The 15,498-nt window shown below is 38.7% G+C and overlaps 1 protein-coding gene across 1 annotated transcript in view; it reads left to right on the top strand.

Moving 5' to 3' along the window:
• The window catches only part of DACH2 (dachshund family transcription factor 2), a 299,991-nt gene that overhangs the window by 260,458 nt on the left and 24,035 nt on the right, over positions 1 to 15,498 (top strand). The window contains exons 10-11 of the mRNA XM_055121151.1: positions 767 to 832; positions 10,880 to 10,958. Coding sequence (XP_054977126.1) covers positions 767 to 832; positions 10,880 to 10,958 — 145 coding nt within the window. The remainder of the gene's footprint in view (positions 1 to 766; positions 833 to 10,879; positions 10,959 to 15,498) is intronic.

The following is a 15,498-nucleotide window of genomic DNA, read 5'->3' as shown; positions in this document are numbered from 1 at the left end:
GATTTTGGTTTTGGTTCCACATCCTGCAGTAAACGGTTTGGGGGACTATATATGATGCAGAGAGTTGAACCCATAATGCTACATACAAGGCAAGCACTTTATGCACTGTACTATTGCTCTGAGCCCTCTCTTTAAAAATTTATCCATCTCTCTGTTGTTGGAGCCAGTGTTACATAAGGTCACAAACTGCATTTTTTTGTTTCTTATTCCACAAACTTCATTTATTTTGGTTTTCATTTTTGCTTAGCATAGAGATAATATAATTTTCAAATCCTAAACAGAATATATACAACAAAGTTTTGATAAGTCCATTTATTTATTAACCATAATTCTTTTATATAACAGTCTTAGTTAAATATCTGATAGTCATAGTGAAATTTTGTAGGGCAAAATTTAACTTTGGATTTTCTCTAGAGAATGAAAGAAACAAATAAACATTTTCCATCTACCCAGAGGTATATTTACAGTTGCAGTTTATATAGATATTTTCAAGTAGATATTCTTTTTGTTTTTTAGTTTTTTATAGTGAATCACCGTGGGGTACAGTTACAGATTTACAAACTTTCGTGCTTGCATTTCAGTCATACAAGTAGATATTCTTAAAATACCCCGTAGAAATTTTGTAATGCTCTATCTCATGCTGATTCAATAAAAAATGTGAAAATACCACTTAGTGCCTTGTATGATTTAAAGCATGAAAACAGTGGCTTATAAATTGTCAGAAAACCTTGAATTGTATTTTAATGTTGATTGTTACTTATTTCAGATACCGGGATTCAAAATGTTGATGTAGAAAGCACTGGGATGCCTCATGATACTACTGCCATGGAAGGTACAGTCAGAAAATAGTACATCTACAACTGCATTATATATGAACCAGGGATAGGGATTCTACTTTGATTCCCTTCAAAATAAAGAAATAACATTAAATCTTTACAAGAGAATATAAAATCTCTAGTGTTGTTTTAAGATTAAATAAACATACACACAAGGAAACATATACATATTTTACAATTGCAATATATTATCAGTTAAATATGCATATTTATTCATTAGACATTTAAAAATGCATAGATGTGAATACATGAGAGAGGTAGAAAGCTATATGAAAGCTTACTACATTTTTATTTATCAAAGTGACAGAGAAAATAACAGTTTAAGTTAATGCTCAATTTATTTACTTTTTATTTTATAAACAAAATTTGAAAAGCTAATTTTTTTCTGGATCAAAGAGTTATTTTTCTTTTTTAAAATGTTCATTGAGGGGGCTGGAGCAATAGCACAGCGGGTAGGGTGTTTGCCTTGCACACGGCCGACCCAGGTTCAATTCTCAGCATCCCATATGGTCCCCCAAGCACCGCCAGGAGTAATTCCTGAGTGCAGAGCCAGAATAACCCCTGAGCATCGCCGAGTGTGGCCCAAAAAGCAAGAAAAAATGCTTATTGTATTACTATGAGATACATAGTACAAAGTAGTCCATGATTGAGTTACAGTCATGCAATGTGCCAACATCAGTCCCTTCACCAATGAACATTCCCCATCACCAATTCCTCATCACAGTTTCCCTCCTGTAGCCTGCCCTCACCTGCCTCTATGGAAGGCATCTTTCTTTATCTCTTTCTCTCACCGTTTCCTTTTGCGCATTATGGTTTAAAATGCAGGCACTGAAAAGTCACCATATATATGTATACACACACACACACACACACACACACACACACACACACACACACATATATATATATATATATATTTACCTAATTTCATCACTCAGTTCTTTCCCAGAGTGATCAGTGATCATTTCTATTATTTTCGTTGTGGGTACTCCCCTATCCTAACTGCCCTCTGCCCACCCCACACACACACTGTACCAAACTTCAAACCTTAGACTATTCTTCTTGGACAATGTTTCTTCTGTCCTTGAATGACAATCTCATACTATGCATATTATTATCCCCAAAATGAGAGCATTCATTCTATGCCTGTCCCTCTCCTTCTGACTTATTTCATACAACATGATACTCTCTCTGCCCATCCATTTATAAGCAAATTTCGTGACTTCATTTTCCTAACAACTGCATAGGATTTCATTGTGTAGATATATTATAGTATCTTTATATAGTCATCCATTCTTGGGCACTCAGATTGTTTCCAGATTCTGGTTAATGTGGATAGGGTTGCAATTAATAAAAAAGTGCAGATGGCATTTCTGCTGTGTGTTTCTGTGCCTGCAGGGTGTATGTCGATAAATGGTATTGCTGGACCAAATGGGAGCTCAACTTCTAGTTTTTTTTGGGAATGCCCATATTGTTTTCCAAAAAGGCTTGATCTGTTGGCATTCATAACAACAATGAATGAATGAATGAGAGCCCATTTATTCCCACATACACACTAGCAGTGATTGGTCTTGTTCTTTTGTATGTGTGCAGTCTCGGTGGTTTATTTCATTATTTTGAATTGCATCTCCCTGATGATTAACGATGTAGAGCATTTTTCATGTGCCCTATGGCCACTTCAGTTTCTTCTTTGAAGAAGTTACTTTTATTAGTAATTATTAATAAATAAATAAGTAAAATAATAAATAATAAATAAGTTCATTTATTCTTCCCATTATTTGATGGGGTTGGATGATTTTTCCTTGTAAACTTATACCAGTTCCTTATGTATCTTGGATATTAACCCCTTATCAGATGTGCATTTGGTAAGTAATTTCTTCTATTCCCTGGGTTGATTTTGTATCTTGGTCATCATTTCTTTTGAGGTACAGAGGAGGCTTCTTTGTTTAATGCAGTCTAATTTGTTTATCATTGTTTCCACTTGTTTGGTCAGTGGTGCTTCATTGTTGAATTGACTTTAGCTTCAATATCATGGAGAGTTCTGCATATGTTTTCCTCCATGTACCTTATGGGGATAATGGGCAGGGGTCTGGCTGGGGGAGGGCTTGGTGCCCGGGCTGGAGCAATAGCACAGCTGGTAGGGCATCTGCCTTGCACATGGTTGATCCAGGTTTGATCCTCCATCCCTCTCAGAGAGCCCAGCAAGCTACTGAGAGTATCCCGCCCGCACTGAAAAGCCTGGCAAGCTACCAGTGGCATATTCGAAGAAAATCGATGAACAAAGGGAATGCAGTGCTACAGTGCTAGCTTATGGGATTCAGGTCCGATGTCGAGGTCTTTAATTAATTTTTATTTGAATTTCGTGCATGGTGGTAGATAAAGGTCTGATTTAATTTTTATGTGCATCAGCCCAATTTTCCCAGCATTACTTTTGAAGAGCCTTTCCTTACTTCACATTTCTTTCTCTTTTAGCAAAGATTAAATAATCATCTATTTGGAAATATGATTCAGGATATTCAAGTCTATTTGACTAATGTTCAACTCTATCTTTTTTCCAATATCATGATGTTTTAACTACCGCTTTGTAGTACAGTTTGAAGTTGGGCAAGATGATGCATTCCACCCTCTTTTTTCTAGAATTGCTCTAGCTATTCGTGGGGGTTAATTGTTCTATATAATCCATAGGAGTGTTTGATCTATTTCTTTGAAAAAAGAAACGTGTATCCTTATAGTAGGTACTGCATTGAATCTCTATAATGCTTTGGAGATATTGCCATTTTGACAAAATTAATCTTTCCAATTCATGACCTGGTAAATTGTTTCCACTTTCTCATGTCCTCTTTTACTTTTTAAAGTAGTATTTTGTAGTTATCTGTGTATAGTTTCTTCACAACTTTATTTAAGCTGATTCTGTGGTACTTGATTTTCTGGGTCACATCTTTTTATTGAATCACCGTGAAAAAAGTTACAAAGCGTTCAGGTTCAAGTCTCAGTCACTCAATGATCAGATCCCCATCCCTTCACCAGTGCACATGTTCCACCACCAAGAATCCCAGTATCCCCGCTCCCACCCCTCCCACCTGTGTGGCTAATGATCTTCACTTTATTCTCTCTATACTTTGAATACATTCAATATTTCAACAGAAAACTATTATTATTTACAATTTTCCCCCAACAATAAAACTTGCTGAAAAGGTATCATTTGATAATTTGTTTTCCATTGCTGAGAGTGAAGAATATTTGAGTTTGCGCCGCCGTAATAGCAGCCACATGGTTTTGGATTTCTGATATTTTAGCTCATTTCACAGTTAGATGTGTGGCTGCTCCGTATCACATCTGGGCAGAGAGCATGCTGGTAACATTCCCATCCGAAGATCTCCTGCACGCCACGTCACTGCAAGCTCGTACCTCTGGGTAGTGGGTTCTAGAAGATGGCGGTCGCCACGTGGGTGCCACCACTGCTGCTGCCGCAACCCCGCCAAAAGAAAAGGTTGAGAGAGAAAAACCTTTCCCCTCTCGGGGCGGCATGGAGTTGTAGCTCAGTTCACAGTCTACATACCTTTCTATAAGAAGCCGCTGTGTGCCAAAAGTGGTTAGTATCCCTCCAGGATCATAGTCTTTAAGGAGCAGAGGAGTCGTTTTGTGTGTGGTTGCTCCGGATCTCATCTGGGCGGAGAGCTTGCCAGTAACACCCCCATCCGGATGACTCCTACGCGTGGGGAACAATTTTGAATGTGGTTGTTTTTCTAATATCACTTTCTTTCTCTTTGTTTCTATAAAGAAAAGCCATGAGCTTTGAGTATTGATTTTGTAGCTTGCTACTTTCCTATTCTAGCTTATTATTTCTAAGATCTTTTTGTATTCTTTAAGATTTCCTTAGCATCATATCATATCACTTGTCACTTGTTTTGTATCACTTGTCTTCCCGTTGATCTTCGATTTGCTCAAGCGGGTGCCAGTAACATCTCCGTTTGTCCCTGTCGCGTGCTAGTGTAGCCCAGTGATATCTGCAGTAATTGTACTGCAAACCATAGTGCCTAGAAGGAAAGAGAGAGTGAAAGAAAGAAAAAAAACTGCTTACCATAGGGGCAGACTGGGGTGGGGGGTGAACGAGGGGATTGGTGGCTGGAGGGAAACTGAGGACATGATAGTGGGAAATATAACTGATGACAGGATAGCTATTGGAGCATCTTATGACAGAAACCAAATCATAAACAACTTTGTAATTGTGAATTTTGTGGTTATTCAATAATAAAAAGAACCATCTCTTGGTTTCATTGATCTTTTGTATTGTTATTTCCTGCCTCCTGCCTGGTCTGGGCTCCTTTTGTTGGTCATTTTCCAGGACCTTCAGCTATGATGTCAAATTATTTATGTGAACCCTTTCTTCCTTCTTGATGTATGCTTGCAAATCTATACTTTCTTCTTAACACTGCTTTTTGCTGTGTCCCACAAGTTCTATTAGCTTGTGTCTGCAATCTCATTAGTTTTCAGGAATCTTTTGATATTGTTTGAGTTCCTTTCTAACCCACTATGTGTTCACTATCTCGCTGTACAATTTCCAATACACTATCAGCATCTCCAACTCTCACTGTTAGCAAGGACTCCGAGGGAGCTCTGGGTGGTGGACTCTTCTTTCTCCTTTAAGGATACACCCTTCTCTTTAGTGTTTCTGTGTAACTGAGTGGAGATACTTGTGCTCATTTGGGGAATGTGTTCTTTGCCCTGACTTTACTTTTACTTTTTCGATAGTGTTGTATTTTATTTTCTTGTGCTGAGCATTATTTTTTGTGTGAGCTTGGGGGAAATGTTAATTGGAGTTGGGACTAATGGACTATTGGCCTAATATGTTTGGGTTAGCCTGACTGATATGCTCTAGTATGAGTCCAAGATGAAGATGTAGGTCTTATGGGATATGGAAAGGGGCATTAAATGGGATATGTTGGGCTCTCCAGAAACCACACCCACCGCTGGTCTGAACATGAGTGTTGGAGGAGCCATACATTAGCGGTGCTAATCAGGGCTGGTCACCTTGGTCGCTGCATGCATGTGTTCGCACTACCGTTTTTCTTCTTCCCAGTTCTAAAAATCTTGCTTTTGCCACAGAGTCCCATCTCTCTCCAGGGAAGGTGGTGCCAGTGCTCACAAAAAGCCATATTTTCTAAGCACTGAAATAATGATTACACTTTCATTGTTTCCATACAACATTACATTTGAAATATGTCAAATGAGTTCATTTAAGACAAACTATGTTTTATGTATATTGAATATTGTACATGTGTTACATATTTTGTAATATAAGAATTACAAAATGTTACTAAATATACAACTGAATTTACTTTAAAATGCCAAACCAGACAGGACCTGTATCACTTGTATCACTTGTCTTCCCATTGATCTTCGAATTGCTTGAGTGGGCGCCAGTAACATCTCCATTTGTCCCTGTCACGTGCTAGTGTAGCCCAATGATATCTGCTCCCTCCAGGAACTGGAAGAGCCTCAAATCATCCATTCAGGATTTTAATGAAGAAGTCTGACCATCTCGTTGGTGGGCGGGCACATGGTCTTTTGACATCCCATTGGAATTCAGTCGGTAACAGCTCTAGGCCAGCAGTCGTCTCTGAATCGCATTACTTGTCCAACCCATCTGATTTTTGATGTCTTGGCAAACGAGACAGCATCTCTGATTCTTGATGGTCAACGGAGGTCGGAGATCCGGATTCCTTGTCTAACTTGAGTGAGACATGATACTCCTAGCATAGCTCTTTTGATTCCTCTTTGGGATACCTGAATAGCGATCTCATCCTGTTTGCGTAGGGCCCAGGTCTCTGAGGCGTACGTTAGTGCAGGAAGAACGGTGGAATCGAAAAGATGTACCAGAGCAAGAGGTCCTTTATCCTCTTAACCACTTCTTCAATGTTCTTGAAGGCGTTCCACACTGCTCTCTTCCTCCTGCGCAGTTCTGGCACCAAGTCATTTCTCATGTTGAGTTCTCGAACCAGGTACACAGAGCTGCTACACTCGGAGATGTTTGTTCTATTGAGAGAAATGGAGCATCAGGGACTAGTTTGTTTTCCATGAGCATCGTCTTGTTGAGGCTCAGCTGCAGTCCGACCTTTCCACACTCGCGGTCGAAGTCGGTCAGCATTTGTGCAGCTTGGCTAATGTTTGGCGTTATGAGAACGATATTAGCAGCGTAGTGGAGGTGGTGTAGTTTCTGACCTTCTATCTTCACTCCCATTCTTTCCCATTCCAGTTGTTACATGACATTCTCGAGGGCGGCACTGAAGAGTTTCCGTGAAATGGTATCCCCTGCCGAACCCATCTCTTTATGTCAATGATCATTTCCTTGTAGAACAGTGAGATCCTGGTGGTGAATCCGCAATACAGCTTGCGGAGGATGTTGATGTTCTCAGTTTGAACGCCCTGTTTGGCTAGGGCCTTGATGACCGCTTCAGCCTCAACAGAATCGAAGGCCTTCTTTAAGTCGATGAACGTTCGACAGAGCAGCATCTTGAACTCTCGCGAAACTTCAATGAGTTTGGTCACTGTGTGGATATAGTCAATCTTGCTGAATCTTTTTCAGAACCCAGCTTGCTCATATGGTTGTCCTTCATCTAGTGTTCTGCCTATTCCATTCAGGATGACATGAGTGAACAACTTGTAGATGAAAGACAGCAGGTAGATTGGGCAATAGTTGCCGATGTTGTGGATGTCTCCCTTCTTGTACAACAGAACGGTTCTGCTGGTTTTCCACTGGGATGGAACTTTGCATTCAGACAGGTAACATGTGAAGAGCCGAGTCAAGGTATTGATGAGTACTGATGGCAGATTCTTTAGGTGTTCAGGTCTGACCTTTTCTGGACCGGGTGCTGTATGCTCTTTACCAATGAAATGGTGTGTCGGATTTCGGAAAGGAGACTGCTGGGAACGACATATCCATCCTGCGGAATTTGGTATGTGGGAAGGTGGATGTGACTGTCAAAGAAATCCGAGTAGAAGTCCTGAATAATTTTCTCCATTGCCTTTCTGGAAGATGTGATAGATCCATCAGGATGTCGGAGGGCAGTCATCTTGGTCTTGTAGTTGGCGAAGGACAGGCGAGCGTTGCGAATATTTTCCTGGCTTCTGCCACATCAGCCAACAGTGTTGCTCTTTTTTTCTTTGAGGTTTCCTTTATCACTTCTCTGCACAGCTTTGCGAGCTTGGACCTTAATTTGTGGTTGCCTGAGGCTCGCACCAAACCACGTTGACAAACGAGCTCGAGAGTTTCCAAAGACAGGCGTCTGTTTGTGGCTTTCTTACACTCGGCATTCTTCGTGCAGTCATGGAGGTGCTGAACCAGTCGATCGTATTTCTTGTCGATGTTGTCAAGGATGTCATCTTCCCACGTTGCTGCAATAGTGCCAAAGAGCTCCCAGTTGGTGGTCATTCTGGGAGTTCTTTTCTTAAACTTAAACTTTGCAGACCTTTCTCCCCAATCTGTGAAGTAGAATTTTGCACAAAGGAGACGGTGGTCCGATCCCGTTTGGAATTTTGGGACAACAGCAACATCGGTCAGGCAAAACCTTCTATCAAATATGATGTGGTCAATTTCATTGTTGAACTGTCCACCGGGAGACTTCCACATATGTCCAGCCTTTATATTCTGCCTTCTGGAACTGTGAGTTACCATGGATGGTCTTGGTCGACATGATGAACTCACACAGTCTCTGACCCTTCACCCTGATTGTTCCATTCTAGACCATGGATCCCAATGTTGAGCTCTTTGGGTGACCTTCTCGATCCTATCTTGGCATTAAAATCACCAACAATGACCCTGTAGAATGCGTGGTCTTCTTTATAGAACCTCTTCAGTTCCATATAGAACTTCTCAATTTCTTCTTCATCATAGTTGGATGCTGGTGCGTAGACGATGAAGATAGAAACTGCCGACAGTAAGCCACATCTATTCAAGTGTAATCATCTGATTCAGGTTGTTAGGCATTCAAATGAATCAATGCTCATGACCAAGTTCTTGTTGACAAGGACACCAACACCACCGACACCTCTGTTGTTGCATGTTCCAAAGAAAAATTATTCTCCAGTATTGAAAATGGCATGATGTTATCTGTTTTCTCATTTTGGTCAGACCAATGACTTGAACTTCTGCACTTGCACCATCAGGTCCTCGATGGATGCTTCTGATGCCATTGTACGTGTGTTGAAAGTACAGTCATTTTAGTCTTTCTTTGTTTTGGCAGTCTAGTTCATCCCTGAGATTTTTTCAGCATCTCCTTGCTCATCTTTCTTAACACTGCTGTATTGGGGGCTCTATCGGTGTCGGGTGAATGAGGCCTATTGTTGTTACTGTTTTTTGCATATCGAATATGCAACGGGTAGCTTGCTAGGCTCTGCCGTGCGGGCCGTGTATTCCCGGTAGCTTGCCAGGCTCTCCGAGAGGGATGGAGGCTCTTGTGGCGGCCGCCAATTGCCCTTACAGGTGTTCCCATGGTTCACACCATATTTGAACCCTATCAAATATGGTGCGGGACTTATGGGAAATAGGTATTAAGTGTCTTTTGTTTTGTTTTATTTTTGTTTTTGTTTTTGTTTTTGGGTCACACCCTGCGATGCACAGGGTTTACTCCTGGCTCATGCACTTAGGAATTGCACCTGGCGGTGCTCGGGGGACCATATTGGATGCTAGTAATCGAACTCAGTTCGGCCACGTGCAAGACAAGTGCCCTACCCGCTGTGCTATTGCTCCAGCCCCAGGATTGTCTTATGGTATGTCTCGTGGCCATTTTGCAGCCGCGCAGTCTGGAGAGAGGCCTGGAGTGTCGCGGTGGCTGGGTAGTGGATGTACTGGGGGTTGGCCGGTGAAGTATTTGTCTCGCTTGTGTAGGGTGGGGAGTCGGGGTTTGAGCCCCTCCCTAAGGTGTCGGAGATTGGAAGAGGCAGACAGAGGATCTTCTTTCCGCGTTTCGTTGAGCCTAGAGTTCAAAGTCGCAAAGTTCTGCTTACCTGGTTTTGTGGGGCTTCATTCGTGTGTGAGGTTTGGCCTGTAAATATATTTTTTTTTTGCTTTTTGGGTCACACCCAGCAATGCTCAGGGATTTCTCCTGGCTCTACACTCAGGAATTACTCCTGGCAGTACTCAGGGGACCATATGGGATGCTGGGAATCGAACCCGGGTCGGCCACGTGCAAGGCAAACGCCCTACCCGCTGTGCTATTGCTCCAGCCTGTAAATATTTTAAAGATAATATTTGTCTTCAAACTTATATATCTGGATGCTTATCTTAAATTATTTTTTCAAGTTGATTAAATATTAAAATGAGTATGACTTAATTTCAGCTTAAAAGAATTCCATAAATGGCTAGATTGTTTAAAAGGTTTTTTGATCAGTACCAAGAAAATGGATAACATTTTCTATAGTTTTTCTGTAGTGCAAACATAACAAAAAGTAAAAAATTTAATTTGGCTCTGGAGCTTTTTTCACTATGGTTCTGGTGATGTTCCATAGCCATTGCCTGTGGGAATATCACACATTTTGATATGTTATATTCTCACTGGTGTGATATATCTCATTGTCATCCTGATTTGTACTGTCCTAATGATAAGTGATGATGAGCATTTTTTCTGTGCCTATTGGCAGTCTGCCTGTCTTTCCCCAAGAAGCACCTGTTCATTTTCTTTCCTATTTTTTAATAAGGTTTTTGAAATTTTTCAGAAAGCAAGAGTATTTTTTTTTCAAATTGAAAATCAAATTGCTCGTTTTTTTGTGGTTAGTATTGTCAACTAATGGTCCATAAATATGAGTTTAATATTCCTTTTTTAATGTGACATTATGTTAAACAATATTTTCAATACATGTGATACAAATGGAAAAGCACATATTCTTACCTTTAAGAACAATACCTAAGCAATGTAAATCATAATGTTACCACTGTCAATTCATGAAAATAATAGTGGAATCACTATGTCAATATGAAAATACTAGCAGTTTTACATATTAGATAATGTGGGTTTTTTTGTTTTGTTTTGTTTGTTTACTTATAGGTCACATCCCGCAGTGCTTTCGGCTTGCTCCTGGCTGTGCGCTCAGTAGTCCATATGGATTACCAGGGATCAAACCCGGGTAGGCAGAGTGCAAAAAAAAACACATTATCTGCTGAGAGAAATTGGTTTTGGAAAAAAATATTTTATTTATACCTAGATCAATGTGTAAAATATTATTAAAACTAAAATATAGGTTATCAAATGAATCTATCCGAATAATTACATATTGTCCTGGGTTGTGGCTAAGCAGTAAGCACATGTCTGCATGTATGAGTGCCTGGGTTCAACCCCCAGCACCAACACAACCACCCCCCAAAAAGCCAAACAATTTCCTAAATACTGCCTGTAATAGTACTTATTATTTAAAATGTTTAGAATTGAAAGAATAATTTTATATATCTCTATGTAAGTAAAAAATATGTAATGCAGAAACGGTCAGATGTCTTAGTGCTACTGGTGATGCAGAAGAGTGGTGTAGCAATATATCCAAAATAGACACAAAAACAACAACAAAAATATGATATCTAAACTACAACTACTGAACTTTGTAATATGCTGTCAAGGTGGCTGGTCGGGGAGGGGTCAGGGGTTGGCTGTGGGAGGGAGCCTGGGAACACTGGTGAATGGAATCTGAAGCTGGTAGTGGGACTTGTGTTGGAATATTGTAAGCCTAAGACTAAACTATAAATAACTTTGTAAATCATGATTCTTTAATTAAATAAATTCTGTTATTTCATTAATTTAATCAGTAACTCTAATTAAAAAACTTTAGAATAACTGTAAATCACAGATCTTTAAAAACATTTTAAAGTTTTCTGGAAGTCTCTTTTAATTGTCCTTAAAATTTTTTTAAAGAAAATATGCTAGGCAACAAAATGCAAAATTATTCATTATTTTTCATGTTTCAGATTAATTTTTGTTTTATGTTACAGTTTGTTTTCTTCTATGAATTATTTTTACTATTTTGATATGCTAAACTTTCTTCAATATGCCACTTATTCGATTTGGAAGATTACTTCCTAGATTTATTTTTAAGAGTCAATTCATGCATGTCAATACAATGCCATTTCCAAGATTCTTTACTGATTCCAACATTCATTACAAGATTCCAACATTAATGAATTCCTTTTCTGTTTCTAGTTCCAGTAGCTTTGTTATGTAGAAATTGGTCATTCACTCTGTGCTCTCTCTTTGAAATTAGTTTAGTTCTACTTCAACATGGCTTTAAGAATTATTTACAGAGCTCTAGAAGAATGTTATTAGGCTACACAGCATTTATGAAATAAGTCTTATTTTTATTGAAATACCATAAAATAAACAGTTACAAAGCTATTCATGGTTGAATTTTGGTCATGCAATGTTCCAACACTCATCCTGTTTATTCTTTTTTCCTACTTTCAGATACAGGTCTTGTCCAGGGTGATCATTTCCGACTATCATTGTCATAGCAGTCCCTTCTCTATCCCAACTGCCTTCTCCTCCAGAACTAAAGGCAGACTTCCTAATGTGGACCAATCTTTCCGGCCCTTGTTTCCATATTAGAATCATTCTATGATTTTTTTATATCCTACAATGAGTGCAATCATTCCATATCTGTTTCTCTCTTTCTGATTCACTTCACTCAGCATGATACTCTCCATGTTCATCCATTTATAAGAGAATTTCATGATTTCATTTTTACTGTTGACTGCATTGTATTCCATTGTGCAGATATACCATAGTTTCTTTAACCAGTCATCTGTTATTCGGCACTCAGGCTGTTTCCAGATTCAGGCTATTGTGAAGAGTGCTGCAATGAACAGAGAAGTGCAAATGGAATTTTTGCTGTGTATATTTTTCACTTCTAGGGTATATTCCCATACAGTAGTATTGCTGGGTCATATGGAAGCTTAATTTCTAGTTTTTTGAGGAATAGTCATAGTTTTCCAAAGCGTTTTATTCGGGCATGGGGGCCTAGTTTGAGGACCACAACTGGCAATACTCAGTGTACTTATGACTTTGTGCTCAGGAATAACTTCTGGAGGTGCTCAACAAGAATTGAATAAGGATCAGCTCTCAGGCCCATATCTAATTTTATGGTTTTGTTTGGGGTCTCATATGGTGGTCCTTGGAGACTAACTCAAGATCAGGTCTTAGGAATCAATCCTAGTGGAGGTCAGGGAAGCATGTATTTTTTGGTTTCAAACCAAGTCTCTCATATGCAAAGTCCTTTAGGCTCTTACCAACCTATACTTTTATAATCATTTGCACATGAATTTTAATGTAAATTGCCCATATGCCGGATTTCTTACTTGCATTCTAAATCTCTTCATCTTACTTATTTCATGTGTTTTGACTTGAATCTTATTTGACAGATGAAAAATAATAATTAGAAGTCCTTCTGATTTTTAATTTTTTTATTTGAGTAGTTTATAACAACTCCTGAGTATTTTTAAGTGACCAGATAATGAACACACAGTAACCTGATCATTGTCCACTATGGTTGGAGATGCATAATTGTGTAAAAGATATACAGCAATATATTTCCACACAGATTCACATAACTGTGGACCTACAAGATAGAATATCAGCCATTTTATTTAGCGATCTCCATTTCACATAAAATAAATATACGAGGGCATTAACTACACATGAAGATTAATGTTTCATTAGAAACATTCAAGTACTACTTGCATAGTATTGGGTTTTTACTGATAAAATCAAATTAAATAAGCACAACTACAAATGGACTGACAAAAACTAAAACTGACCAGAAGTGCCATTAGCTCCGAATCATATTTTCTCTTTACTGTGTTCTCCCATTTAGTTATTATGCTAATCAAGATACTTTTACTCCCTACTCAAACTTCACATTTTTTGCAAGCTTAGCACTAACAATTGATTTCACTACATTTGATTGCCCATGGCCAGATTGACTTAACTTCACTTGGAGACTTAGAAGCTTTCTCAGTTTCTTAGATTCCCTGTTTGCACATTATAGCAACATTTCCTTTAATTAACTAGCGTGAACAGAAGTGACATGGACTGCTAAACAGAAGATAACATTTTATGATTGTAGGGTGAATTCTCCTTTTGCAATTTTTACACTACAGTTTCTATTTTGCACATCTTCTATTAAATTCAGTTCTTTAGGATTATTGGTATAGCTAACAGTGCATATTTCTAAATTTCTGAAAACCGACATAATCTTAATTAAAAATAAATTAATCCCAGAATGTGAAGCTGTCAACTATTAGTAAGCAGATGCTATTCTTCCTTAACTGAATTTGCAAGCAAATAAATGAAATAATAGAAAATTCAAGGAAAAGGCAACACATATTGCAAGAGTATAGTTAAACTTTACTTCTGCTTTTGTAAGTTAATTTATTTGGGTGAAAGTTAGAATCTTTTTTAAAAAGTGATGTCAGTTTCTGAGAATAATTTTTATAGTTTCATTTTTGCTAAATGTACAAAATAATTCAATGTTGGAATATGTTTTTCTGATCATTTTTCTACAAAAAAAAATTTAAATGTTACCTCTTAGTTCACCATGCCAGACTAGAGTCAAGCTCAACAGGGTCTTCTTTTCCCGCTGATTCCTCCAAGCCTGTTCCCTTGGCTGTGGTTTTGCTGGGTAGTTAATCGTTTTTTCACTGACCCAGTGAGGTGGGAGGTGGTGGGGTGTTGAGCCCCGAGGGGCTCTCGTTTCTGGCGCCAAGTGCCCGGCTGTGCACTGGGCGCAACCCGCTCTGGGGACAGTGCCAGGTGAGGAGTTTGACTGGAGCGGTACACCTGTCAAATGGTAACGCAGGTGTCCTAAGGCGAGCTTAGGGAGAACAGAAACCTCCCATGGAGCAGAAGGGCAAAAGCTCGCTTGATCTTGATTTTCAGTACAACCACAGATCATGAAAGTGGGGCCTCACGATCCTTCTGACCTTAGGGGTTTTATTTATTTATTTTTTCACTTCTTTTTTTTATTGAATCACCATGTGGAAAGTTACAAAACTTTCAGGCTTAAGTCTCAGTTATACAATGCTCAAACACCCATCCCTTCACCAGTGCACATATTTCACCACCAAGAATCACAGTATACCTTCCCCTACCCCCTCACACCCCGCCCCCCCATCCTACCTGTGTAGCTGATAAATTTCACTTTAATTTCTCTTTACTTTGATTTGGGATTTTAAGCAAGAGGTGTCAGAAAAGTTACCACAGGGATAACTGGCTTGTGGCGGCCAAGCATTCATAGCTACGTCGCTTTTTGATCTTTCGATGTCAGCTCTTCCTATCATTGTGAAGCAGAATTTACCAAATTCACCTTTTAGTTAGACACTAGGAAGTTTTTTTTTAATTCAACTTATATTTAACAATTAAGCAAAAGTTATTGTAATGAGTTTACTTACAAAAACTTTTTTTCTTATTAAATTTCTTTTAGAAAATGTTATGGAAGTTTATTCAGAGAATAAAGAATGTCTCTTCTAAAATATGAAACGCTATTACATTCATCTATATGTCATTTATTTTATAATTAATAGAAAAGTGAGTAAGTTGTCATTTGACTTAAAGTCAACCTACAGAAATTCAACAACTCTAAATTAAATACATCATATTTTATTTAAATATACTTATATCATATTTAT

This window comes from Sorex araneus, chromosome X, assembly GCF_027595985.1.
Source record: "Sorex araneus isolate mSorAra2 chromosome X, mSorAra2.pri, whole genome shotgun sequence".
In the NCBI taxonomy this organism is placed as follows: Eukaryota; Metazoa; Chordata; class Mammalia; order Eulipotyphla; family Soricidae; genus Sorex; species Sorex araneus.
The sequence above is the reverse complement of the archived record's forward strand: the minus strand, read 5'-3'. Positions and strand labels throughout refer to the sequence as shown.